At 37.4% G+C, this 19564-nt stretch overlaps 1 protein-coding gene across 1 annotated transcript in view; it reads left to right on the forward strand.

Moving 5' to 3' along the window:
• The first annotated feature begins 235 nt into the window (after positions 1–235).
• EFNA5 (ephrin A5) overlaps positions 236–19564 on the forward strand; it is a 202868-nt gene continuing 183539 nt past the window's right edge. Inside the window, exon 1 of the mRNA XM_054288537.1 lies at positions 236–376. Within this exon, the coding sequence (XP_054144512.1) occupies positions 249–376 (128 nt within the window). The 5' untranslated portion in view covers positions 236–248. The remainder of the gene's footprint in view (positions 377–19564) is intronic.

The raw sequence follows: 19564 nt of genomic DNA on the forward strand, positions 1-19564 counted from the left end.
CCCCTGCCGCGGTGAGGCTTCCTGAGGGGCCGCGGATCGCCTTCCCCGCCTGCTGCTCGTCTGCGGCGCTAAGCGCCCTCCGCTCGTTGCGGCGCGGCGCTCACCGCCTCCGCGCTTCGCTTTTTATTCATTCACCCCAGAACTCCCGCCTTCCTCCTGCCTTCCTCCCCGCTCCTATTTTTTTCCCCCTTTTTCCCTTTTCTTTATTTTTCCCCGCATCCCCCTCGCCGCGCCGCCGGCCGGGCGCGATGCCGCACGTGGAGATGCTGCTGCTGCTGGCGGCCGCGGCGCTGTGGGTGTGCGTGCGCGGGCAGGAGCCCGGCGCCAAGGCGGTGGCCGACCGCTACGCCGTGTACTGGAACAGCTCCAACCCCAGGTACGCGGGGCGGCCGCGGGCGCGCACCGGGCAGGGGATCGGCGGGAGGGCGCGCAGCGGCGCTCCGGCGGCGGAGACCCATGTCGAGAGACCGGCTGCAGGAAAGAGACGAAAACTTTTCCTTTAGGGAGGTTCAGGGCTGCAGCCAGCGATGGTGCGGGCGGGTGGCGGGGCTGATTTTCTCCTCTCCTCTATCCCTTCCCTCCAAGGCTCCACCGGGATCGGCCGCCGCCGGCCCGCAGGAGCGGAATGGATGCGCTCCCGGCGGGGGACACGGGCGCCCCTCGCCAAGGGGCAGCCCTGTCTGCTGCCAGCCCTGCTCCGGGAGCGCGGGAGTGATGAGGGGTACAGGTAGCGGTCCCCCGGTGGTGCCCCGAAGGGTTCCTTTGGCAGGCGTGGTGGCGGCCGGTGGCCGGCCCCGGGCAGGGCTCCGCGCCCTCGGCGAGACCCGCACGGCGCCCGGGTGAGGTGGTTGTCGGGGGCGGCTCTGCCCGGCCGTGCCCTGCGCTGCCCTCCCGGCGCGGCCCTCCCGGGCGGGCTGGAGGTGAGCAGGCGAGGTAGGTGCGCCGTCCCGGGCCGGGTCTGCCGGTGCCGCCGCACACAGGACGGCGCATTCCGGGTCCCCGCAGTCGGGGCCGAGTGGGGCTGGCGCAGTCTCCCCGCTCTCCTGGGCACCGGAGGACTCCTAGCACCAGGCTCTGAGTGCAGTTCAGCTCTGGAAAGGGAGGCTTCATTTAATTGTATTTTTTTTCCCCTGGAGTTTTCCCTCATGCATCAGAAAATTTCAGTCTTCCTCCAAATGGTATCCATGTGTTTAGGTAAAAAGTCATCTGGGTATTAAATATTTTTGCGTTGTCAAAGTGCCCGTGGCAGGCTTACCTTTTTTTTTTTTTTTTTTTTTTTTTTCCTGGTAAACCTGTCAGGCTAGTCTAAGTAAATTTGGGGACGTTTTATCTTACGTTATCTCTTTTTTATGCTTCTGATACTGCTGTTTGGCTTGAGATTAGCACATTGATTTTTGTCACAGGTCATGTTTTTTAATAGATCTCTGTTGCCTGCAGAAAACCCCACTGCTCGGTATTCCAGAGTAGGTTTAAAACAGGTGATGCAAAAGTTAACAAGCAGAATTTTCAAGTGCCCAGGGTTAGCTAGTCTGTCCAGTACTTTATTACTGTGCTCCTGTGCTCAACGCCTCAGCAATAAATAATTGGCCCAAAAACTTGAAACAGAAACAATCATGTTTGGGTATGATGAACATCTGTGATTTGAAATGCCTCTCTCTACATTTTCCTCTTTCTACATGTGTTGCTTGAGAAAAACTGCTCAGAGTAAATAAGATGAAAAGTTGCACCTCACATCATCCATCAGAGAACATATGTTCCCAAAAATTGCTTGCCTCTAAAAATCAGAATTTTTATTTCTGTTGTTATGCAAAATGAAATGTAACTGCTAGAATAAAAAAAAAAGAAGTTATATTTTCAAGTCCCACTGGGCGAAAGGAGGATCATTGAAAGAAATAGGTGTTACTAAATGCATACATTGCTAGCATAACAGTCAAAACACTTTAAAAATAGCCTTAGATTCAAGATTTTTCACTTCTGTTGTCTTATGTGTGATCTTAACTGTGCGTAGGTGAAGACAGTTGAAGGTCCAAACAAAAGCTTACCTAGTTGGTGGGCATTGCACTGAATTATATTTACGAGGATTCAAGTAAATTAAATCATATATTAATACTATACTACTCTTATTAATCCAACATCAAACATCAGCACACTGCAAAGAAAACTTGGTTTTGTTATTCTTCCAAACAGTAGAGGAAGAGTTAAATTTAAGATGTTTCTAAACCTTCTGTTTTAAAACCAAACATTTCTTGTCTTAGAATACTGCCCTCTCACAATGGATGTGTCTATTTGGACATGCCATGTCTATATCTGAGTTAAAAATATGAGTAAGAGCAGGGTGCAGATGCAACTCTCCTTTGTTTTATACAGCGTGCCAGTTTGTGTGTGCTTTCTAAGTAACACGAGCATTACAGAAAAACAGGCAAACACCTGAATGGTGGGTGGGGGAGACCCAAAGAAAAGAAAGCACTTCTCTCTTGAATTTGTTTCATCAGAACCTCAGCTGAAGACAAAATTGTCTTTGGATATCAAAATATTTAGAGCATTTAACAATGTTGCAGGAATAACTTTGCAGTGATTTTTCTTCATCTAAAGGTAGACTCAGGAGATGAATGCATATAGAATAGGTAGAGATGCTTACTTGGTGATAACTATTTGTAATTAGAGGACAAAATATACTGTCATTCTATAAACACAAATAGTAACATTGTGATGGAGCTTACTTTATCATATTTATTCAGAATTAACAAACTGCCATAGAACTAATTAATTACTTTAAAAATTGAAATATTGATCATCTTAATAATGATTAAGGGACTCTAAATTAAGATTAAATTAAAACTTTGAAGAATTTGATAATGATTGTCCTTCTTTCAAATTTTTGGTTTAATTTTTATTAGTATTAGACTACAGCAACTTGCTGAAATATGTAAAGATTTTATTCTCATTGAAAGACACATTAGCAAATTGCTGAGTGACCCAGCTGGTAAATGCTCCTAGTGTGAACAATGTTTGGTAAATAAAAAATCAGATGAATCTATTAGAAAAATTCATATTACATTGCTTGGTTAGTTGACAGAGTTCTGCTAGAACAATTAGAAAGTGTATGGTCATTATTGTCAGCATGTATGAGTAACAAAGTTTTTTATTTTTACAGAGTCAAAGTCAGTTCTTGGAAATGTTTAAAGTATTGCCATGCCTTACTTTTCTTTCATATTTAATTATCAGCATACACCTTCTATAAATGCTGTAGTCCAGTTCCTGGTGAAAATATGCTTAGGTATTAAAATTTTGAAGTATAAATAAAATAACTTTTTTTAGTCCTTTTTTTTTCCTTTTTCCTTTTTTTTTTTTTTTTTTGATTGGAAATGAATCATCAAGTAAACTCAAAAATGTGATTTCTTTTATTTGTTTATTTATGTAGGCTTAGAATTACATGGATGCAAATTCTAACTGTCACCTTAAAGTGCACTAGTCTTTCAGCACTCTTTGCATATATGTTTTCTCATGTGGGACTGCAAACTATTATCATCAGGAAATATTGTTCACAAAATAATGCTCAGTTTTGGAATGGAGCATATTAATTTGATCTTGATTGGTAGTGTCCTTTTAATTAGAATTCAGACCGAATGTAGTGTACCAGGGCCAAATTTTGAAGCGGTCTACCTGCAGTCATGCCTGCTACTGTTTGTAATCTTGTCACAGTTGAAGCTGAACTACTTGTTTTAATTGTTGCTACATTTTTTTTGCTTGCCAGGATTATGCTTTAAGATTGTGGTTTCTATTTAGATATTTCCATGTAAGTTGTTTCAGTGTCAGGTTATGTAGCTCCATAAATTGTTAGTTAGTTTCAGGGTTGTTAAAAATACTTGAATTGCAGGTCTAGTTTCTGGTCTTACATAGAGGCCATAGCTTCTAGTCTCACAAAAGCAAATATTTTTTATTAGGAGTATTACTGGATTTGGCTGCATTTTATACAAGAAAATTGTACACCAAATTCATAGAATAATTATTATAAATCATGGGATGCTGATATATTTTCTCTTTGTGTATTTATGTGGATAAAATCAGGAAATCAGATGGTAAATAGAGAATTTAGGTATTGAAAAGTAATTTTAACTTCAGTTAGTGATTGCACATAATTAAAGAGGATACCACAATTTGGTCAGTAAGTAGAGAGGTTTTTTTAAGATACGTATTTGGGAGAAGATGAGTGGATACTTCTGAAAATTCTATGCATAGACCAGAATTTCACAACCTGGATTTCTCAGCCTGGATTGTGGAATCCTATGTGGATTTTGTAGCTGAGTATTTAGGAACTGTTTCAGAAAAGCATCTTACTTCTTTGAACTCAATCCTTACACACCTAAGTTCTGTTGCAGTTGTGTGGGTGGATAGATGTGTGCTTAAGTGCCTTCCTGGGCCAGCCAAATTCACAGATTTAGTTTTGAGAAGCTCTGGATGTGGCAGCTCACGCACACCTGGCACTTCTTGGAGCACACTCATGGACTGGATGGATGTCTGAGTGTTTTGCCATCTGTTATGTGTTTGTGGATTTCACCATAGCATGTTAGTTGTATGTGCTGAGGTCATGTGCCTGGATTTTTGCTTGGTTTGTCTTTTTTTGTTGTTTTCTGTATAGATACAGTTCTGCCTGTGTACAGAGTTGAGGGAAGGCTTGCAGAAATGGCTGGAATAGGAAGAAAGCAGTTAAACAATGTTAAGAAAACTAGGAAGTTTTGGATGAAGAAGGGTAAAGTCAAAGTGTTTACTTTAATGTTGGTATTATGTATGAGTTTTATATGTCAAGGGAAGCATAGGAGCCTAAGTACTTGGGGTATACGTACACATCCTTGTAAATATATTGTACATATATATAAACCTATTTTGAAATAGCATAGCTTGCATTTTGACAGCATTTTATCCAGCAGCTTGCTCGGAGAGCTGAAGAAATCTCTGACTGGTTCCTTGTAATTAAAAGATCAGTAGTAGAGCTGTCAGTTCTTTACACCTACTTTCTCTGCTTTTAATAGTTTCATTAACACCTTGAGTCTCCAAAAGAACATTGGTGCTTATTTTAAAAGTGGGTGTTTGAAACAGTTTGAAACCTTCTATGGAAAAACTGCACAAAGAACAATAGTTTCACTGGCCTCCACTCTTGTACGAAAGGCAGCTTGTTAAGTGGTACCTGATCTTCATGAAATGCTTCTTATGAAATCTTTTTTGAGTGCATGTAGTCAGGACACTTCATGGCATTCTTCTAGCCCTGTGTGCTTTTTGAGAGGGACAGATAAAGATGAGCCTTCCTTTCTCTCTCCTGTTGCTATGATCTCAGCAATCTACCAGCTTCATGCTGGGCTGAAAAAATGAATGAATGCAATTAGTTCTTGAGGAGTCATGGTCATTACATTCATATGGACAGGCGTACGTAATGTATATGGCATATGTAATGAGAATATGTATGTATTTCAATGTTTGTATATATATACTTACATATGTATACACATATGCGTGTATGTATGCATTGAAATGTGTCATTAGGTGGTGATGTGGTGTACAGTGTATCATGAATATTGTGTGAGGGAAAAAATCTGAAAATTGTTTTTTAAATTGAACTCTTCAGTGTTTAGTAAATTAATGGAATTTCCATCAAATTTCCAGGTCTAATCTTCCAGCTAAGACATTTTGTGTTAAAGTTCAAAGCAGTAATAAGAGAATTATTTGTAGATTCTGTGTTTTAGTTCTTGGCTGTCTTCCAGTTGGCTGTTTCTTCACACGCTGGTAGTTCCCAGGTCAGTAGGTGGGCAGGTAGATAAGCTAGCACTCGGGCACAACAACGTAAAATGAAACAGAGAAGAATTACATGAGTGTGCTTTGAGAGCTCTCCTAGCTTATTTGAGTGTCTTGTGACTTCTTCTTCCAATGCGAGTCTGTTGCTGGGTGGAGGACTGCAGCATTGCTGAAATACAAGACTGCCAGGAAAACACATAAAGAAGGTTGGTCATTGGAAACAGCTGAGGGAAGATGCTAACAAGGACACAGCCTTTCCTGGTGAAAGAAGTAGATAGTAGTTTGTCCATGCCTTTGAGAAGTGCCTCCATTTCTTTGGGTTACTGTTTTTACCTTTTTTTTTTTTTAATGCAATTACAAGTATTTTAGATCTGCGATTGTCTTCCAATAAATACTCTTTGCTCTGCTACCCAGTTCTGACCTTTGTTTTTTAAAAAAAAATCTTTAGTCTCATGATTAATATAATATTCTAGTGTTTCTGAATGGTCTGATTCACTTTTGAGAATAAAGGGTCCTGTTCTGTTTAAGTTTTTGTTGCACTTGTGCTTGAAATTTAGTCAGTCAGCAGCACACCAACATAATGAAATGAAAACATTTGGTTTGAAGTAAACAGATAAGTTATTGCAATTGCATTCTGATGGTGTTACAGTTGTTATGGGTAAGCCATACTGTAAGGTATTTCAGCACAGCTGAATGAAAGAATGGAATCATTCACGCATTAGGAGTCTTCCTTGCATTTTTGCACTCTCCCTTTTCATTGTAGTCTCTCCAAGCTAGATTTTGGTTCAGCTCATTTAAAATGGCGCGTATATTTTACAATGTGCAAACATGTATAGATATCTGAAATCCTCTTTTTTAGGAAACTGAGCCTACATTTTTACATTACAAAAGCACAAATACTATTCCTATCCATTTCAGAAAATAATTTGAGTTAAAATGAAAAATGTGAAAATACATGTGTGAAAAAAACCCCAGTGTTCTGTGAGGATTGAGATTGTATTTCTCTATCATAGAATGCCAGAAAAATACAGTAAAAGAAAAATACGCCCCAATATATATATGTATATATATTTAATCTGGGGAAACATCCTTCATGTTCTGCTATTGACAGGCTGATGAAAATACCTTGTTAGATTGTAGTTTTATGAAGGAAATGAATTTATTTCAGACTGCTGCAAAATATAGAGATATATTTTGTTGTCCGTATTTTGTTAACTGGTATGCAAAGAGCTTTATGGCCTTTTTCTGTTTCAATGCATGACCAGTAAAAATGCTGTCAAAAGAAAAATCGACTAACAAGAAAATGCACAAAAGTCCTGTTAATTAGCAAGACCTACTTGAATTGCTAATACCAATTAAAGCAAATTCTTCAGGTTCTGCAATTTTTACTTGAAAACTGCAATTCTTATTGTCACTTGCGTTATAATCTAGTGGACAGATTTTCCTATCCATGCTGACATATTGCATGGAGAAAGGACCTTAGACTCACGAAACCTGTAAGTTATTTTTCATGTTCATTTTTTCCCCTCATCATTAGATCAGCATATTAAACCATTCAACAGTAGTATCTGCAGTAAAAAATCTTATTTTACTTTTTTCACTGAGAAACTTTATTTTTTGTTTTTTCTTCAGACCTTTAAAGAACCTTCTTATTTGGTAGGCACCATCTTTAGGTTTTGATTGTAGTGATGAAATGGTGCAGTGTGTAGAGAAGAAATGATTTGTTTAAGAATCATTGAGTGAAGCAAAATAAAAAAAAGAGTGTGAGATACATTTACTTTGATGCTGGTCGGCCTCTGCTAAAACATATTTGCTTCATTCTGAAAGATAAAATTTGGACTCATGACATTTAAAAGGATGCATGCTTTGACAGAATATATCTTTTGCCATAATTAATGTTTGCTGTGGAGCATTGACCTTCTTTATTCATTAAAATAATATAATACTTCCTCCCTGAAATTACGTAGTTTTTCTTGCTCGGGGGTGAATATTGGCATGTTCATATGGTGTGAGCTGTTCCTCAGTAGTAGTTGAGCACTGCAGCTGTTCCCTGGTGGATAGCAATGAAGCACTACCTTTTTTGGTTTTGTGGATTTCAAAGTAGTATTTTTCATATTTCTGTTACAATTCAGGAGAATTTTCTTCTCTTTACAGGTATTCAAATAATTTTATCTTGTCAGACAGGGACCAGCTAAGAAATATATAAATATTGTTGTTATTATAATGATATTACTGTACATAGGATTTTTTGGTTTAATTTTTACTTCAGATTTGTTTCAAATTTGTAAATAAATTTGTGTATCTTTTCTCAGCCTGTGTCTTTGAAACTGGAGCTGAATACATTCTAACTCTTTTAAGCAAAACCAAACAAAAAAAATTCCCCAAATTTCTTAATGTCTAATATTTTGTTGGATTTATAAGGCTGATAGATAAAATTCAGGGTTTTTTTGAGAGGAGACAAAAAAAGAAAGTATTTTATTTTACTTACTGCTAATTTTAATGATGATCTTTTTAGCAGAGTTGTCAGTCTTCAATGCTAATTTATCAGCATTGGGTAAGGACTTCTAGCAGCTTTAAAGATGTTTGGTCTCCTGCAATTGTTAAAAGTTGTTGCAAGAAAATTTACCAATTCATGCTGTTAATGAGCAGGAAAAACAGCTGCATTGGGTTTTTGTTTGATGGTTGTGGTTCTCCCCCCTGCAACCCCTCCCACTTTATTTGATGTCTAATCAGATTTTCAAAAAACAGTTATGTATTCATACAGGCAGGGCATTTGGTGAGCAGAAGTTAACAAAGTAGGAGCTATCAATCCTGCTCTCTTTCCTATTGTTTCCAGAAAAGAAGGAAATAAAGAGAGACTCTGGAATTTGAAAGTATTGACCTTCTGACACGCACACACAGCATGGTCATTGCACTGGCACACAAAGTGCCTTAAGCCACCATAATGGCAAACTGCATTTTTGAAGTCACTGATATGAGAGCCAGCTGGATGGGGGATGGACAGCCAACTGTGATTCTGCAGCTATTTGTAAGTTACCACTTTAGAGCCAGACAGCTTCACTTTTATATTCCCAAACTTACCACTTTGGAATAATGTTGCTTTGTTCGGCTTAGCCAGGGATTTGTGACTGCTACATAGACTTAGAACCATTTGGTCCAGAATTGTGTGGTCATTCTTCATAGAAATCTGCTTCACAGAGTAATTTCATTCATCTGGTCGTGGGGGAGGGATGAGAAACCGTGAAGGAACATTCAGATGTAGCATTCTTCTAGGAAATTGTGCATCCACATTAGCTGGTTGCTTTTTAAAGGTAAAGGCAGAGATTTGGATCAAGCAGTTAAAGGCCAATTCAGACCAATGTCTGAAGATTATGTGTGATCTCTTGGATATGCTTTCCATATATAGTCTGGAAAAGACCTAGTATTTTATGTACTGCGACAGATCTTACCCCTGGCCCATTTATTTATTTATTTATTATTTGTTTACAGTTATTGCTCCAATACACTTTTACATAATTTTGCAGTTCTCTTGGGACTTAGTTTATTAAAAATTAGTGATCCATCACTAAGTGGGGTACATTACAAATTCTGGTGCTCCCAAAAGGGAGTTTTTGTGCCAAACCGAAAGAAATAATAGGGATACAAAAGCTGCCAAAAAGCGTGCCTACCAATTGCTAATTAATCAGGTGAAAAAACACCTCAGCAACTACAGCTGAATGTGGAACAGTTTATTTTAAATACGAATAAAGATATGTTAAGAGGGCATAGCATCTCTTTGTTTCTAGCTATGTATCATTTAAAAAAAAGTTAACTATGTGCTGGAGCCAGTGGGGAATTCTTTGAGGTTGATGGCATTGTCAGTACATAGAACTCTTTCATAGAACTTGCTATTAACAAAAAAAATTAAAGATGTTGATTTTTTTCTGTCAGTTTCTGTCTGTTTGTGGTAATTTATAGTAATATATCTAGACAACAATCAAGGCCTTGGAAAAGATGTTTTAAAAAACTTATATCTTCACTAATCTGGATTACAAGGTATGATAGAAAAAGAACTATTGCTGTGAATATCTGGTTTCCAAAGCTGCCAATCACTTCTGGCACAGCTCCCATCATGGTCGCTGTGCCCATAATTAAATGCCTGTCATTAGTGTATTTTTCCATAACATTTACAATGGAAAAGGCAAGGGGTCCTTGCAGAGCTATGGCTGTCAGGGGAACAATAAAAACTAATTACACACTCTGCTGTCACCATTGTCAGCTCTGCTTTTGGGGGCAAAGAACATGGGAAGTGTGTGCCTAATAATTTTTTATATATATATATATGCATACACACAATCCCCAAAATCCCCAATTGGAGAAATTCAGTGCTAGTGAAGTCATATTTACTTGGAAGATTTTTCTTTATTCCAAAGATTTTAATTCTAGGGTTATGTTTGTCCCTTCACTTATTGCCAAGTTGCTGACACTTTTCCCTTTGCTTTTGAGCCACATTTGCCTTTCTCTTGTTCTGTCTTGCACACTTTCTGGTGAACTGAGCTTTCCAATAAAATTGCTGCAATCAAGGCCAGTATTTGTCTGCATTTATTCAATAGGTGGGAATCATCTTTTGTATGCTTTTGCTTGTGCCTTGCACAGTAAACTGGATTAGAAAAAAGCTGAATGAAAGCAGGTAGTTTGCATGTTCATGTTTTTTTCTGTTTCTAGCCTGTAGTCTGTGGGTTATCTTAAGTGAAATCAGGGTAAGATTTTGGTGTAAAGCAGTACTGACTTGAATGAAATGTATGCTTGTTCCATTTATCTTTGCACGTGTATTTCCAAATGTAAGCATAAATGCATAATTGCTATGTGAATTATCTTAAACACTGTTCTTATGAACATTGAAAGAGTGAATTTGTGTCTTCACACTAATATTTACTATTTATTTTTTTTAAGCTTTTAAAATGACCATTTACTTAAGCATTTTTTAGGCCACTGATTTAAAAAGAACATATTCTCAAAACCAGAATTTTGAATATATTTAGGTACCAAGAGTTGCAGACAGTGGCCATATGGGATTTTTAAGACTGCTTGGTGCCTAACTGTCCTAGATTTTATTTCACCTATTTTGCTTATGTAGTTTCTTAAATACCTTCCAAAAAATGGTAAATTTCCCTTAAAATTAAGGGAAATTGTTTAAATATATGCCGTCATTTTTAAAAGTAGAAGTTAGTAGGAGCTGATGGGTAGTAATGAGGAATTGAAGTCTATTTTTTTGCACTGTATGCCTTGACAGACACTGCAAGGTGTGATTTTTTTTTTAAATACACTAACTATTGTTGGATTTTTATTGCCGTATTTTTGGAGGTATTCTTGTCCAACTTATTAACACAAAAAGATTCTTGAACTGCTTTGGATGGGAGTTGATTTAGGTCCTCTATTGATGATTTTGTGGTGTAGTTCTCCTGGATATGAGGTTCCATTCTTAGGCTTGTCAGTTTTTGTGAGGCTGTGCAATCTGCATGAATCGAATCTAGAGAGGAAGCACAGCAGGATGGGACTGCAGAACCCTGTGGGTCTGTATCTGGTTGGGTTCATATAAGTTCTAGACTAAAACTTTTTTAACAGCTTTTGCAGAGTTGAGATGTTTAACTTTGTGAATGGAAGAGGGTAAAAGGAAACCTGGTTGAATGAGTAGAGTTTTGCTGTTAGCCATTTCAAAAGTGAGAATTGGCTTACTATATGTGATTAGCAGATAGCCGTTAATGAAACTGTGAGGTGTTGAATGCCCCGTATAGTGTAATATGGTTTGGTATGTGACAAAAATAATTAATTTAAGATCATGAGGGTAAAATAAATCAGATATAGTAGTATGCCACTGGAATATTTGTGTTTTGTGTTTTCCAAAGCAATATATGCGCTACTCCTTAAAAAATGAGTGGATCTTGTGAATGCCCAAATAGGATGGAATGATTTCCTGACTGAAATAACTAAACCATTGTATTCAGGAAAGAACTCTTTGTTTTATAGAAATTCAAATAATAGCCTTCTTAGAATAAGAAAGCTCTCTGGATAATGTTACTTCTTGTAAATATAAAATCTTTAATGTATAAGCCATGTAATTTTTTGCCGGTTTACCAAAATAATGAGCAGTTATTCTTGTTGTGTGGTATGTCCCTGTAGTTTGGGATTGCTGAGAAGGCAATTATTCTTATGCATTTTCATTTCATCAAGTATTGAGTATTACATTTTTCTTGGTTTCCAGTGGACTTGCTCTTGTCTAGTAGCTATGAGACAGAGCATGAGATGAAGATACATCTTGAAAGAAGTATAGCTCTTGTTAAATTCACAAAGATACCTATTGATGAAATAAACTTATTTTTGGTAAAATAGAGTCTTGTAAAAAATTCCAATTCTAGTTTTTGGAATTTTTACAGGTTCTTAAACTGTATCCATCATTCATGTATGAAATTTGATTGTGTTTTGTTGTCTCTGAGATGGTAGATCCGGTTTTAAGTCGCTTGGCCCAATTTAATACTATGTGTATGTATTTGTAGGGTGTTGCCTGCAGAGTTTCTGGAAATCTTGGAAAATTTTATGTTGATTTTTAAATTACATCTCAAAAGCATCGTGTGAATGTTTAATAACTTTTTGTGTTAATTCACAAATGTTGTAAAGGAATGCATACAGAATTTTATTGAGGAACTTGCATCTCAAAAAGTCTTCAGACAAACTACCTGCTGTGGTAGTTTGCTGCGGAGCACAATCATTTTGTATTACACATACTAGCGTAACCCTCACTTAAATACATGACATATAAATCGGTCTCTAAAAATCTCTTTTGTGGATAGAAACTTCATCAGCAGAACAGTTGAGAATTTTGTGAGTGTAAAGAGATTCTTCATTGAAATAAAACCGAAATAAAACCAAAATAAAAAGAATGTTGTTATTTGCAGTATCTTTAATCAAGGTGGTATGAAATTTCTCATTAAGGTTAAGATTCACATTATCATAACAAGTGACAGTGTGGGTGAAGAAAAAATTAATTACAGAGGTAGATCATACTTGCATCTCATTATATCATGGCTATTCACTGCATTCAAATTCTGAGCAAAGCCTTCTCTGTATCTTAATTATATAAAACTTACTTGAAACAAACACTTTATGAGGAGAATCTTCATATTTAGTGCTTCTTCTCCAAAGCATGATAGTTAGCCTTAAAAAAAAACCAACTTTTTTTAGTGATTTACAGCATTACTTTATTATTACTTTCTCAGATCCTGTGTCTGACTGAATTGCATTTTATAGCTTACTGTAAAAAGAAATCCCCGTTTTCCATTTTCCATACTAGCTGTCTTGATTTAGTGCTCATATAATGGCCTTCCTCAGAACACAGCATTTGGAAGACTTTCCTAAGCACTTAATTTTAGGTGTGGAGTTTGGAGGTAATGTGTTGTTACTGATGAAAGCAATTTTGCCTTTGTAACTTCTCTGAGTGAATCAGATCATTGTGGTGCCCAATTAGGATTTCTGTACTTGTTTTTTTAATGGATGACAGAGGAATGATTGCTTCTTCTCTCTGTTTGCATGCTTATTTACTTCGTAATGCTAGTATAGTGGATGCATGCAAGACTTAATTTTTAGATCAGGCTTAGTATCAGGTTAGTTTGCCCGATCTTCCTGAATTAACAGTTTTCCTTCAGATTTAAGACAAAATATTGTCTGCTTTCCACCATGTAATGGGTATGTCTGAGACAAAATGAGTCCTGGTAGTATCTTATGTCCCAAAAGTACGTGATGTACCCAGGTGAATAAGTTCTGTGGTTTTCAGCTAAATGTTCTAGACACTAGTACTGTTACTTGATTCCTGTTAGGGATAGATTTGTTACTGGGGTTGGTGTGAGAAACACTCCCATCTTTGAGAAGGAAGAGAAATACTAATTTCTCAAGATAATTTCATAGGTTTTAGGATGAACGTTGCCTGTGCTCCCAGCTACTGTAGTTGCCATCAGTGCAGTAATGCTTTTGTTTAAATAATGTATCAGAGGAAAGAACATTGTTTACACAAATACTACTTGCATGAAGTTGAGAAACTATCTCAAATGGCATGGTAACATAGTCTGACCAGATGCTGTGCTATATTTGCATGAAATTCCCGTTGAGTTTACTGAATATTCTTTTTATTTTATAAGTAGCAGTAGTAGAAGGGAATGAAGTAAGTATCCACTGTTCAGCTGACAGTACTTCACTATGCCTAAGTCTCTTCTTTTATTCCTCTCTAAATTTCAAAACATTACTAGTAATCCTAAGATGTTTTGAACAATAGAACATGATTAAGGTCTCTAAAATTTTTTACCCTGTGTTTTCATTTACCAGTTTTGCAAAGCCCACTGATTTTGCTTTTTATTTCGGTTGCTGTTTATTGAATGTTTGCTCCTCATAAAAACTACAATTTTCAGTGTGGTTACGTATTTATTTTGTAAAATTTATCTATCCATATATTGATTAAAATTTTCACCCTGAGTATGAGGTTAGTAGAAGATGATTTAAAAGATGGGTAAGAGACATTTAAACATAGTACAAAAGTGGCCTACTTATTTGAGACTTGGAAGCCTCGTAACTTTATTATTTTGAACTCTGTTTCATAAACAAAGATTTCTTATTTACTCAGAAGTCTTACATCTGTTGTAGGTGTGTTTGTGATTTCCTTTAGTTTTACTGTGGTTTTATGCTTCCATGCTTATAAGCTTTCCTGCATTTCCCTAAAGTGAGAGGAATAGAATTGGAAATTCCATGTGACATTGGCAAGTTTTTTTAACCAAACAAATGCAACATTCTCCAGTGAAGCAGCTTGAACAATCAAAACTTCATGCATCAGAAAATTGAACATGCACAGTGGAAAGATGCATCTGTTCTGCTCTTGATGCCCTTTATCAACAGGGCTGACATAAAATGTTTTTTTTTTTCCCAAAGATCCTGACACATCTGAAGCTAAAGCTGTAATTTCTCCTGCTTTAACAGTAGCTTGTCAGTTTCTTTGACTCAAAACTTTCAGTGGAATCTAACATGGGAGAGAGCATGTTGAGACAGGACTCTAACCACTCTAAACAAAAAATCATATAGCTGCCTTTCAGTTTAAACAGGTAAATTATGATTGTCAGTCCAGTTGTATTTTACTGTCAGAAATACGATTTTTGGGAGGAGGTTTTTTTTGTACTATGTGGATTGTTAGGGAGAGTAAGAGGAGAAACTAATGGAGAAGGAGGTGAGATTCTCTAAATTGCAACTTCAGTTTTCTGCCATGGCATGTCTTTTGATTTTGTTGGCTTTTTTCTGCCAGCTTCTTGGAACAGGTGAATACTCCTGCAGAAGTGTGAATGCAATGCAAAAAGAAATATAGTCCTAAAATTTTAGTGAAAAAAAAGTTTATTTAAAAACATTTACTTGTACTGTCATTACTTATGAAGCATCCATGTAACTTTGGTCCTTAATGTGATAAAAGACAGTTCTTGACCTTTTTTTCTATAATTTTTCACTTGATAAGCTGAAAGTGTGTTTCTTAATATGATTTTTGAACTTCAGGATGTTGTATCTCTGGAAAAGGCTGCATTGCTATAATCTATGGTTGTGCTGTGGTTTGATGTCATGCCATGACCTAGGTGTTGCAAAGAAAATGAGTGCTTTACGTAGCTAATGAGGTGGGCTTTCTTTGCAAACGTCATTTACTTGCATCACTTTAAATGGATTTGGTATCCTACTGGATTTGCTACTACTATGGTGATAGCTACCTGGTGTGTGATTTTCAAACTTTGCTAATCAGCTTTAGGGGAAGAACTACTTTCCTAATTACAAGTGGCTGATTACTCTTCAAACAGAAGTTGTTGTGATTGTAGGGTGTCCTTTTATCTTTCTTGCCCCCTTCCCTTTTCCTTTTTCTCTTTTTCTTCGGTGACCATGAGTATTTCCAAGAAGAAATACTTTTTTTGTAATCTGTTTATCCCTTTTATTTCGCCTTGTGCGAATAATACCAGGACTAAGCATTCCCAGCTAGTGTGTTCTGCCTGGAAGGAGCCATGAAATGGTGGCTTGAAACTGCAGTAAGTATTGATTGGGTCCCTGAGCAGAGCCTTGCTCAAAGCTCACTCCGAAGAATTGAAAAGGGCCTATTGTTCCTTCTTAGTCAGTACTCCATAGCCAAGGCTAAAGTATGCAAGTGTTAGGAGAAGAAGAAAGGCAGTGGGGGAAATAGAGCAGTGAGCACAGCTGAAGGCATAACTGCTCAATGCTGAGGGAAGGGAAGCTTCCAACAGAAAAGGGGCAAAGACTTTATATGGCTCGCATAAAGCTTTGCAGAGGTGGAGTGTCCAAAACAATCCTCTTTCTTGTGAGGTGCTAGATGAACACAGCTTTCATATCATTTAGGTGGGATGTGGAGAAGAGGTACAAACTTTTTCCTTTAAGGGATGGTTCCTCCCAAAGACTCTGCAATCCTTTGTGACCAAGTAAGCAATAAAGGTGGATTATTGGGCAGCTCTTGCTGCTTCACAGTTTGAGGCTCTAATCAAAGCAGTGATGGATGGAGTATTTGGGAGAGTTTAACCACTGCTGTTCTGTTCCACGTAGCTGTTGCTTGGCTGTACCGAAAAAAGGCAATATGCAGAGGATGTAGCTTAATTAGGCTACCACTTCTTATTAATTAATTTGGAAACACCGCTTGGCAATAAACACAGGCTGCAGATTGTTGTGCTTTCCTTGGCCAGCCCGTGCTCATTGGAGAAGCTTCTGCCAGCCAGTGCCAGGTGGGTGATGGACCCTTTCTTTAAAATGCAGTGGGGAGCTGTCTGATCTGTTTGTACTTTCCTATCCACTTTCTGTTTTCCTTAGAAGATTTTTTACCTAAGTTCCCTTAAAATTCTTGTTTGCCAGGATATTTCACCTCATTATTGGATAAGTACTTATGTTGGGTGGTGGGTAGTACAGCCTAGTACATTACATTCACCTGAACTGAATCTCTGTATGCATAGAGATCCCTGACGTGCTGTCATGAAAGTGGAATTCATCTCGCCGGGTTTCCTAACTCCCTCCCTCCCTTCCTGCCCAAGAAGATCCTTCAAAGAAAAGATAGGATTAGCATTGTACCTGCTGCCAGTCCTAAAAAAAAAATAAATCTTTCCCTGCTGATTAATTTTTGCTTCTGGATCAGTGCTCCTTAAATATGATGAAAGAGACATCTCACACATTTCACAATGGTCACCTGCCCTCCTCCCTTTCTATTTTGTCTCAGTTATGTTCTCCGTTCCATCCTGTCTTTCAGTCTAGATGATGTAAGGAAACTTCAAAGGACCCATGACCTCCTTTTTTTCCAGCTTGCAAGACAAAGCCTTGCCTTCTGCGTTTCAGACTACGGAAATGACAGTGTATCTATCTCATTATTGTAAAGCATATTGGGATATTTTGAATATGAAAGGATCTGTATAAAAGCAAATTCTGTTTACTTCACCTCAGATGGCAATAGGATTGTCTTTTTACTGCACTAGTCCTTTATCCAAGAAGGAGAAGTGCTTGACAGTGTGCTAATAACAATGAATCTGCGCTGTGTTTTGCTTGCACCGTCTAGCAGTGCTGTAACAGGAAGAACTCAGTCTCCATGTGTTGGGTAGAAGAGGTTGAGACAAGGATGGGAATTATCTAAAGTATAAAAATGCTGTTGAGGAGAAACTTGAAGTTCAGTGCTTTAAAGCGAGCAAAAGCATTGTTTTTCAAGTTGATGGAGAGCAGTACTATTTCAAAGTGAAAAAGATGACTTTTGATAGGCAGATGACAAATTATTGTAAATGCTGTGGAACAATGTTTAGTTCACCAGACTTTTATTATAAATTGACTTACTTGGTGTCTAGAATGCTTGGAGGTATAAAATCTGGTTGAAGTATTGTATCATCACCCGATCGCAAACATTTTTCTCCTTTTTCCCCCAATGCGAAGCATACCCTATGTGAATATTATATGCTCTGTAATTATTATATTGTAGTCAGATCCTGTTCACAATCCTGTATCTATTTTGAATGCAGAAATGCATGGTTGAGGGCATTTGTAGTTATATATAAAAGAGGAAGCTTTATGATTGTTTTTTTCTGCAGTAAATCTGTGTTCTTTTGAACCAGTACTTTAAACACTTAATAAATTTGCATCTTCTTTTCTAGTATTAAAAAGAATTTTTGTGTATGGCTCAAGTGCAAAGTTGACTTCCAATACAGCCTGTATCAGGAAACAAGGAAGGCCCTTGACTGGGCCGCTTTTCTTTCGTGATTTTTTTTTGTTCGTTTGTTTTTTGTTGTTGTTCTGTGTGTTTTGGTTTTTTGTTTGTTTTGTTTAGTTATTTTAAATACTGTTCTCATTTGGGTTTATGCCGCCCTTCCTCAAATATCACAACAATTTTATATTATGATTGATACTTTACAGACAGGAAAATTCAGAGTTGCTTCTTTTGCATCAATCAGAACAATTTTCTGTTCCATAAGCTGTAAGATTTTTATTTTAATCTTGAAGCATGTGTATATGATAGAGTGTAAAATGTCTGCATTTTGGAATTGTTTATTTGTAAACTTGGAAAACTACATATGGTTTCATTGTATTTGCCAAATTAACTATTGTCAATGACAATAATTTGTGAATTGACTGGCACTTACTAAAATAGAATGACCGATCAAATGTACTCATGTGATGTTTTTTCAGCCTCATGCCAAAAAAAAAATCAAAATTGTGCTCCCTCACTACTCTAGCTGAAATTTCACCTGTAGCTATGAGTTTTCTAGAAAGCTTACAAGTCTCTACTTTTTTTTTTTTGTATCTGCAATGCTGCATTTGTCTCACAGCTCCATAATGCAACATTATTTTTTACACTACTCTTCTAACCAACTGTTTTCCCATCCTAGCAGAACTCTGTTTAAAACAGATAGTTATTGGTACTTACTATTGCACACTGAGTTACATTTGTTTTCCTCATAATTTTTTGATTCTATTATTCTGTAAACATTTATCTGAATTTCAAATAAGTACAGTAACTCTCCCATATTATTGCTAAATACTCTCTTTCATGCACGAGTCATGCCCATTGTTTCTCTAAGAAGTTCTAAATTCACTTTTCCTCTTTTGTAATAACAAAATTTTATAATGGACATATGTTACTGCAAAATTGAATGAATTTATTGCAATATTTTTATTTAATTATTTAAAAAATCTAATTCTCTCAGGGTTTTCTTAAAAGGATCTCAGTTAAAATGCTGTAAGGGCTGGGAGGTGTGCTGTTTCTCAAAAAAATCCTCTCAAGAGTGTTTTATTTGTACTAGGAGTTTGCAAAGAGCAGAAATTTGTAACAGGTCTTCTGACAAAGACCTGTTAGAAGTGTCTCCATCTGCACGAGGACTGAAGCAATGGATGAGTTACATTGCCTTGTGCTCTGATAACAGTTCACACTGGAAAAGATCTTTTTTGAGAACAAAGGAAGAAATCCCCTCATCATCTGTGCAGGTGTTGATTTGCAGTTCATCTTGACCATTAACAGTTTCTTGGGGATTTTTTGGTGCAGCCTGTTTCCCATGGAAGTTTGGCCGTTTAATGAATGAATTGAAATCACAAAAATGGTAAATTTTTGTTCTCCCTGGGCACAGAGTTTGTTCCCAGCTAGTTCCTTGCTTTGGATAGATGAGTCAGGGATGTACACAACCTCCTAGCTTTAGTTACTGTGTCTTTGCCTCTGTGTTAAAACTTCAGAGAGGAGTTGAATTTATGTTTTTCTATATTT

Source organism: Melozone crissalis, unplaced genomic scaffold (assembly GCF_028551555.1).
Source record: "Melozone crissalis strain CALT ecotype California unplaced genomic scaffold, PUWL_Pcris_2 ptg000005l_1, whole genome shotgun sequence".
Taxonomy (NCBI): domain Eukaryota; kingdom Metazoa; phylum Chordata; class Aves; order Passeriformes; family Passerellidae; genus Melozone; species Melozone crissalis.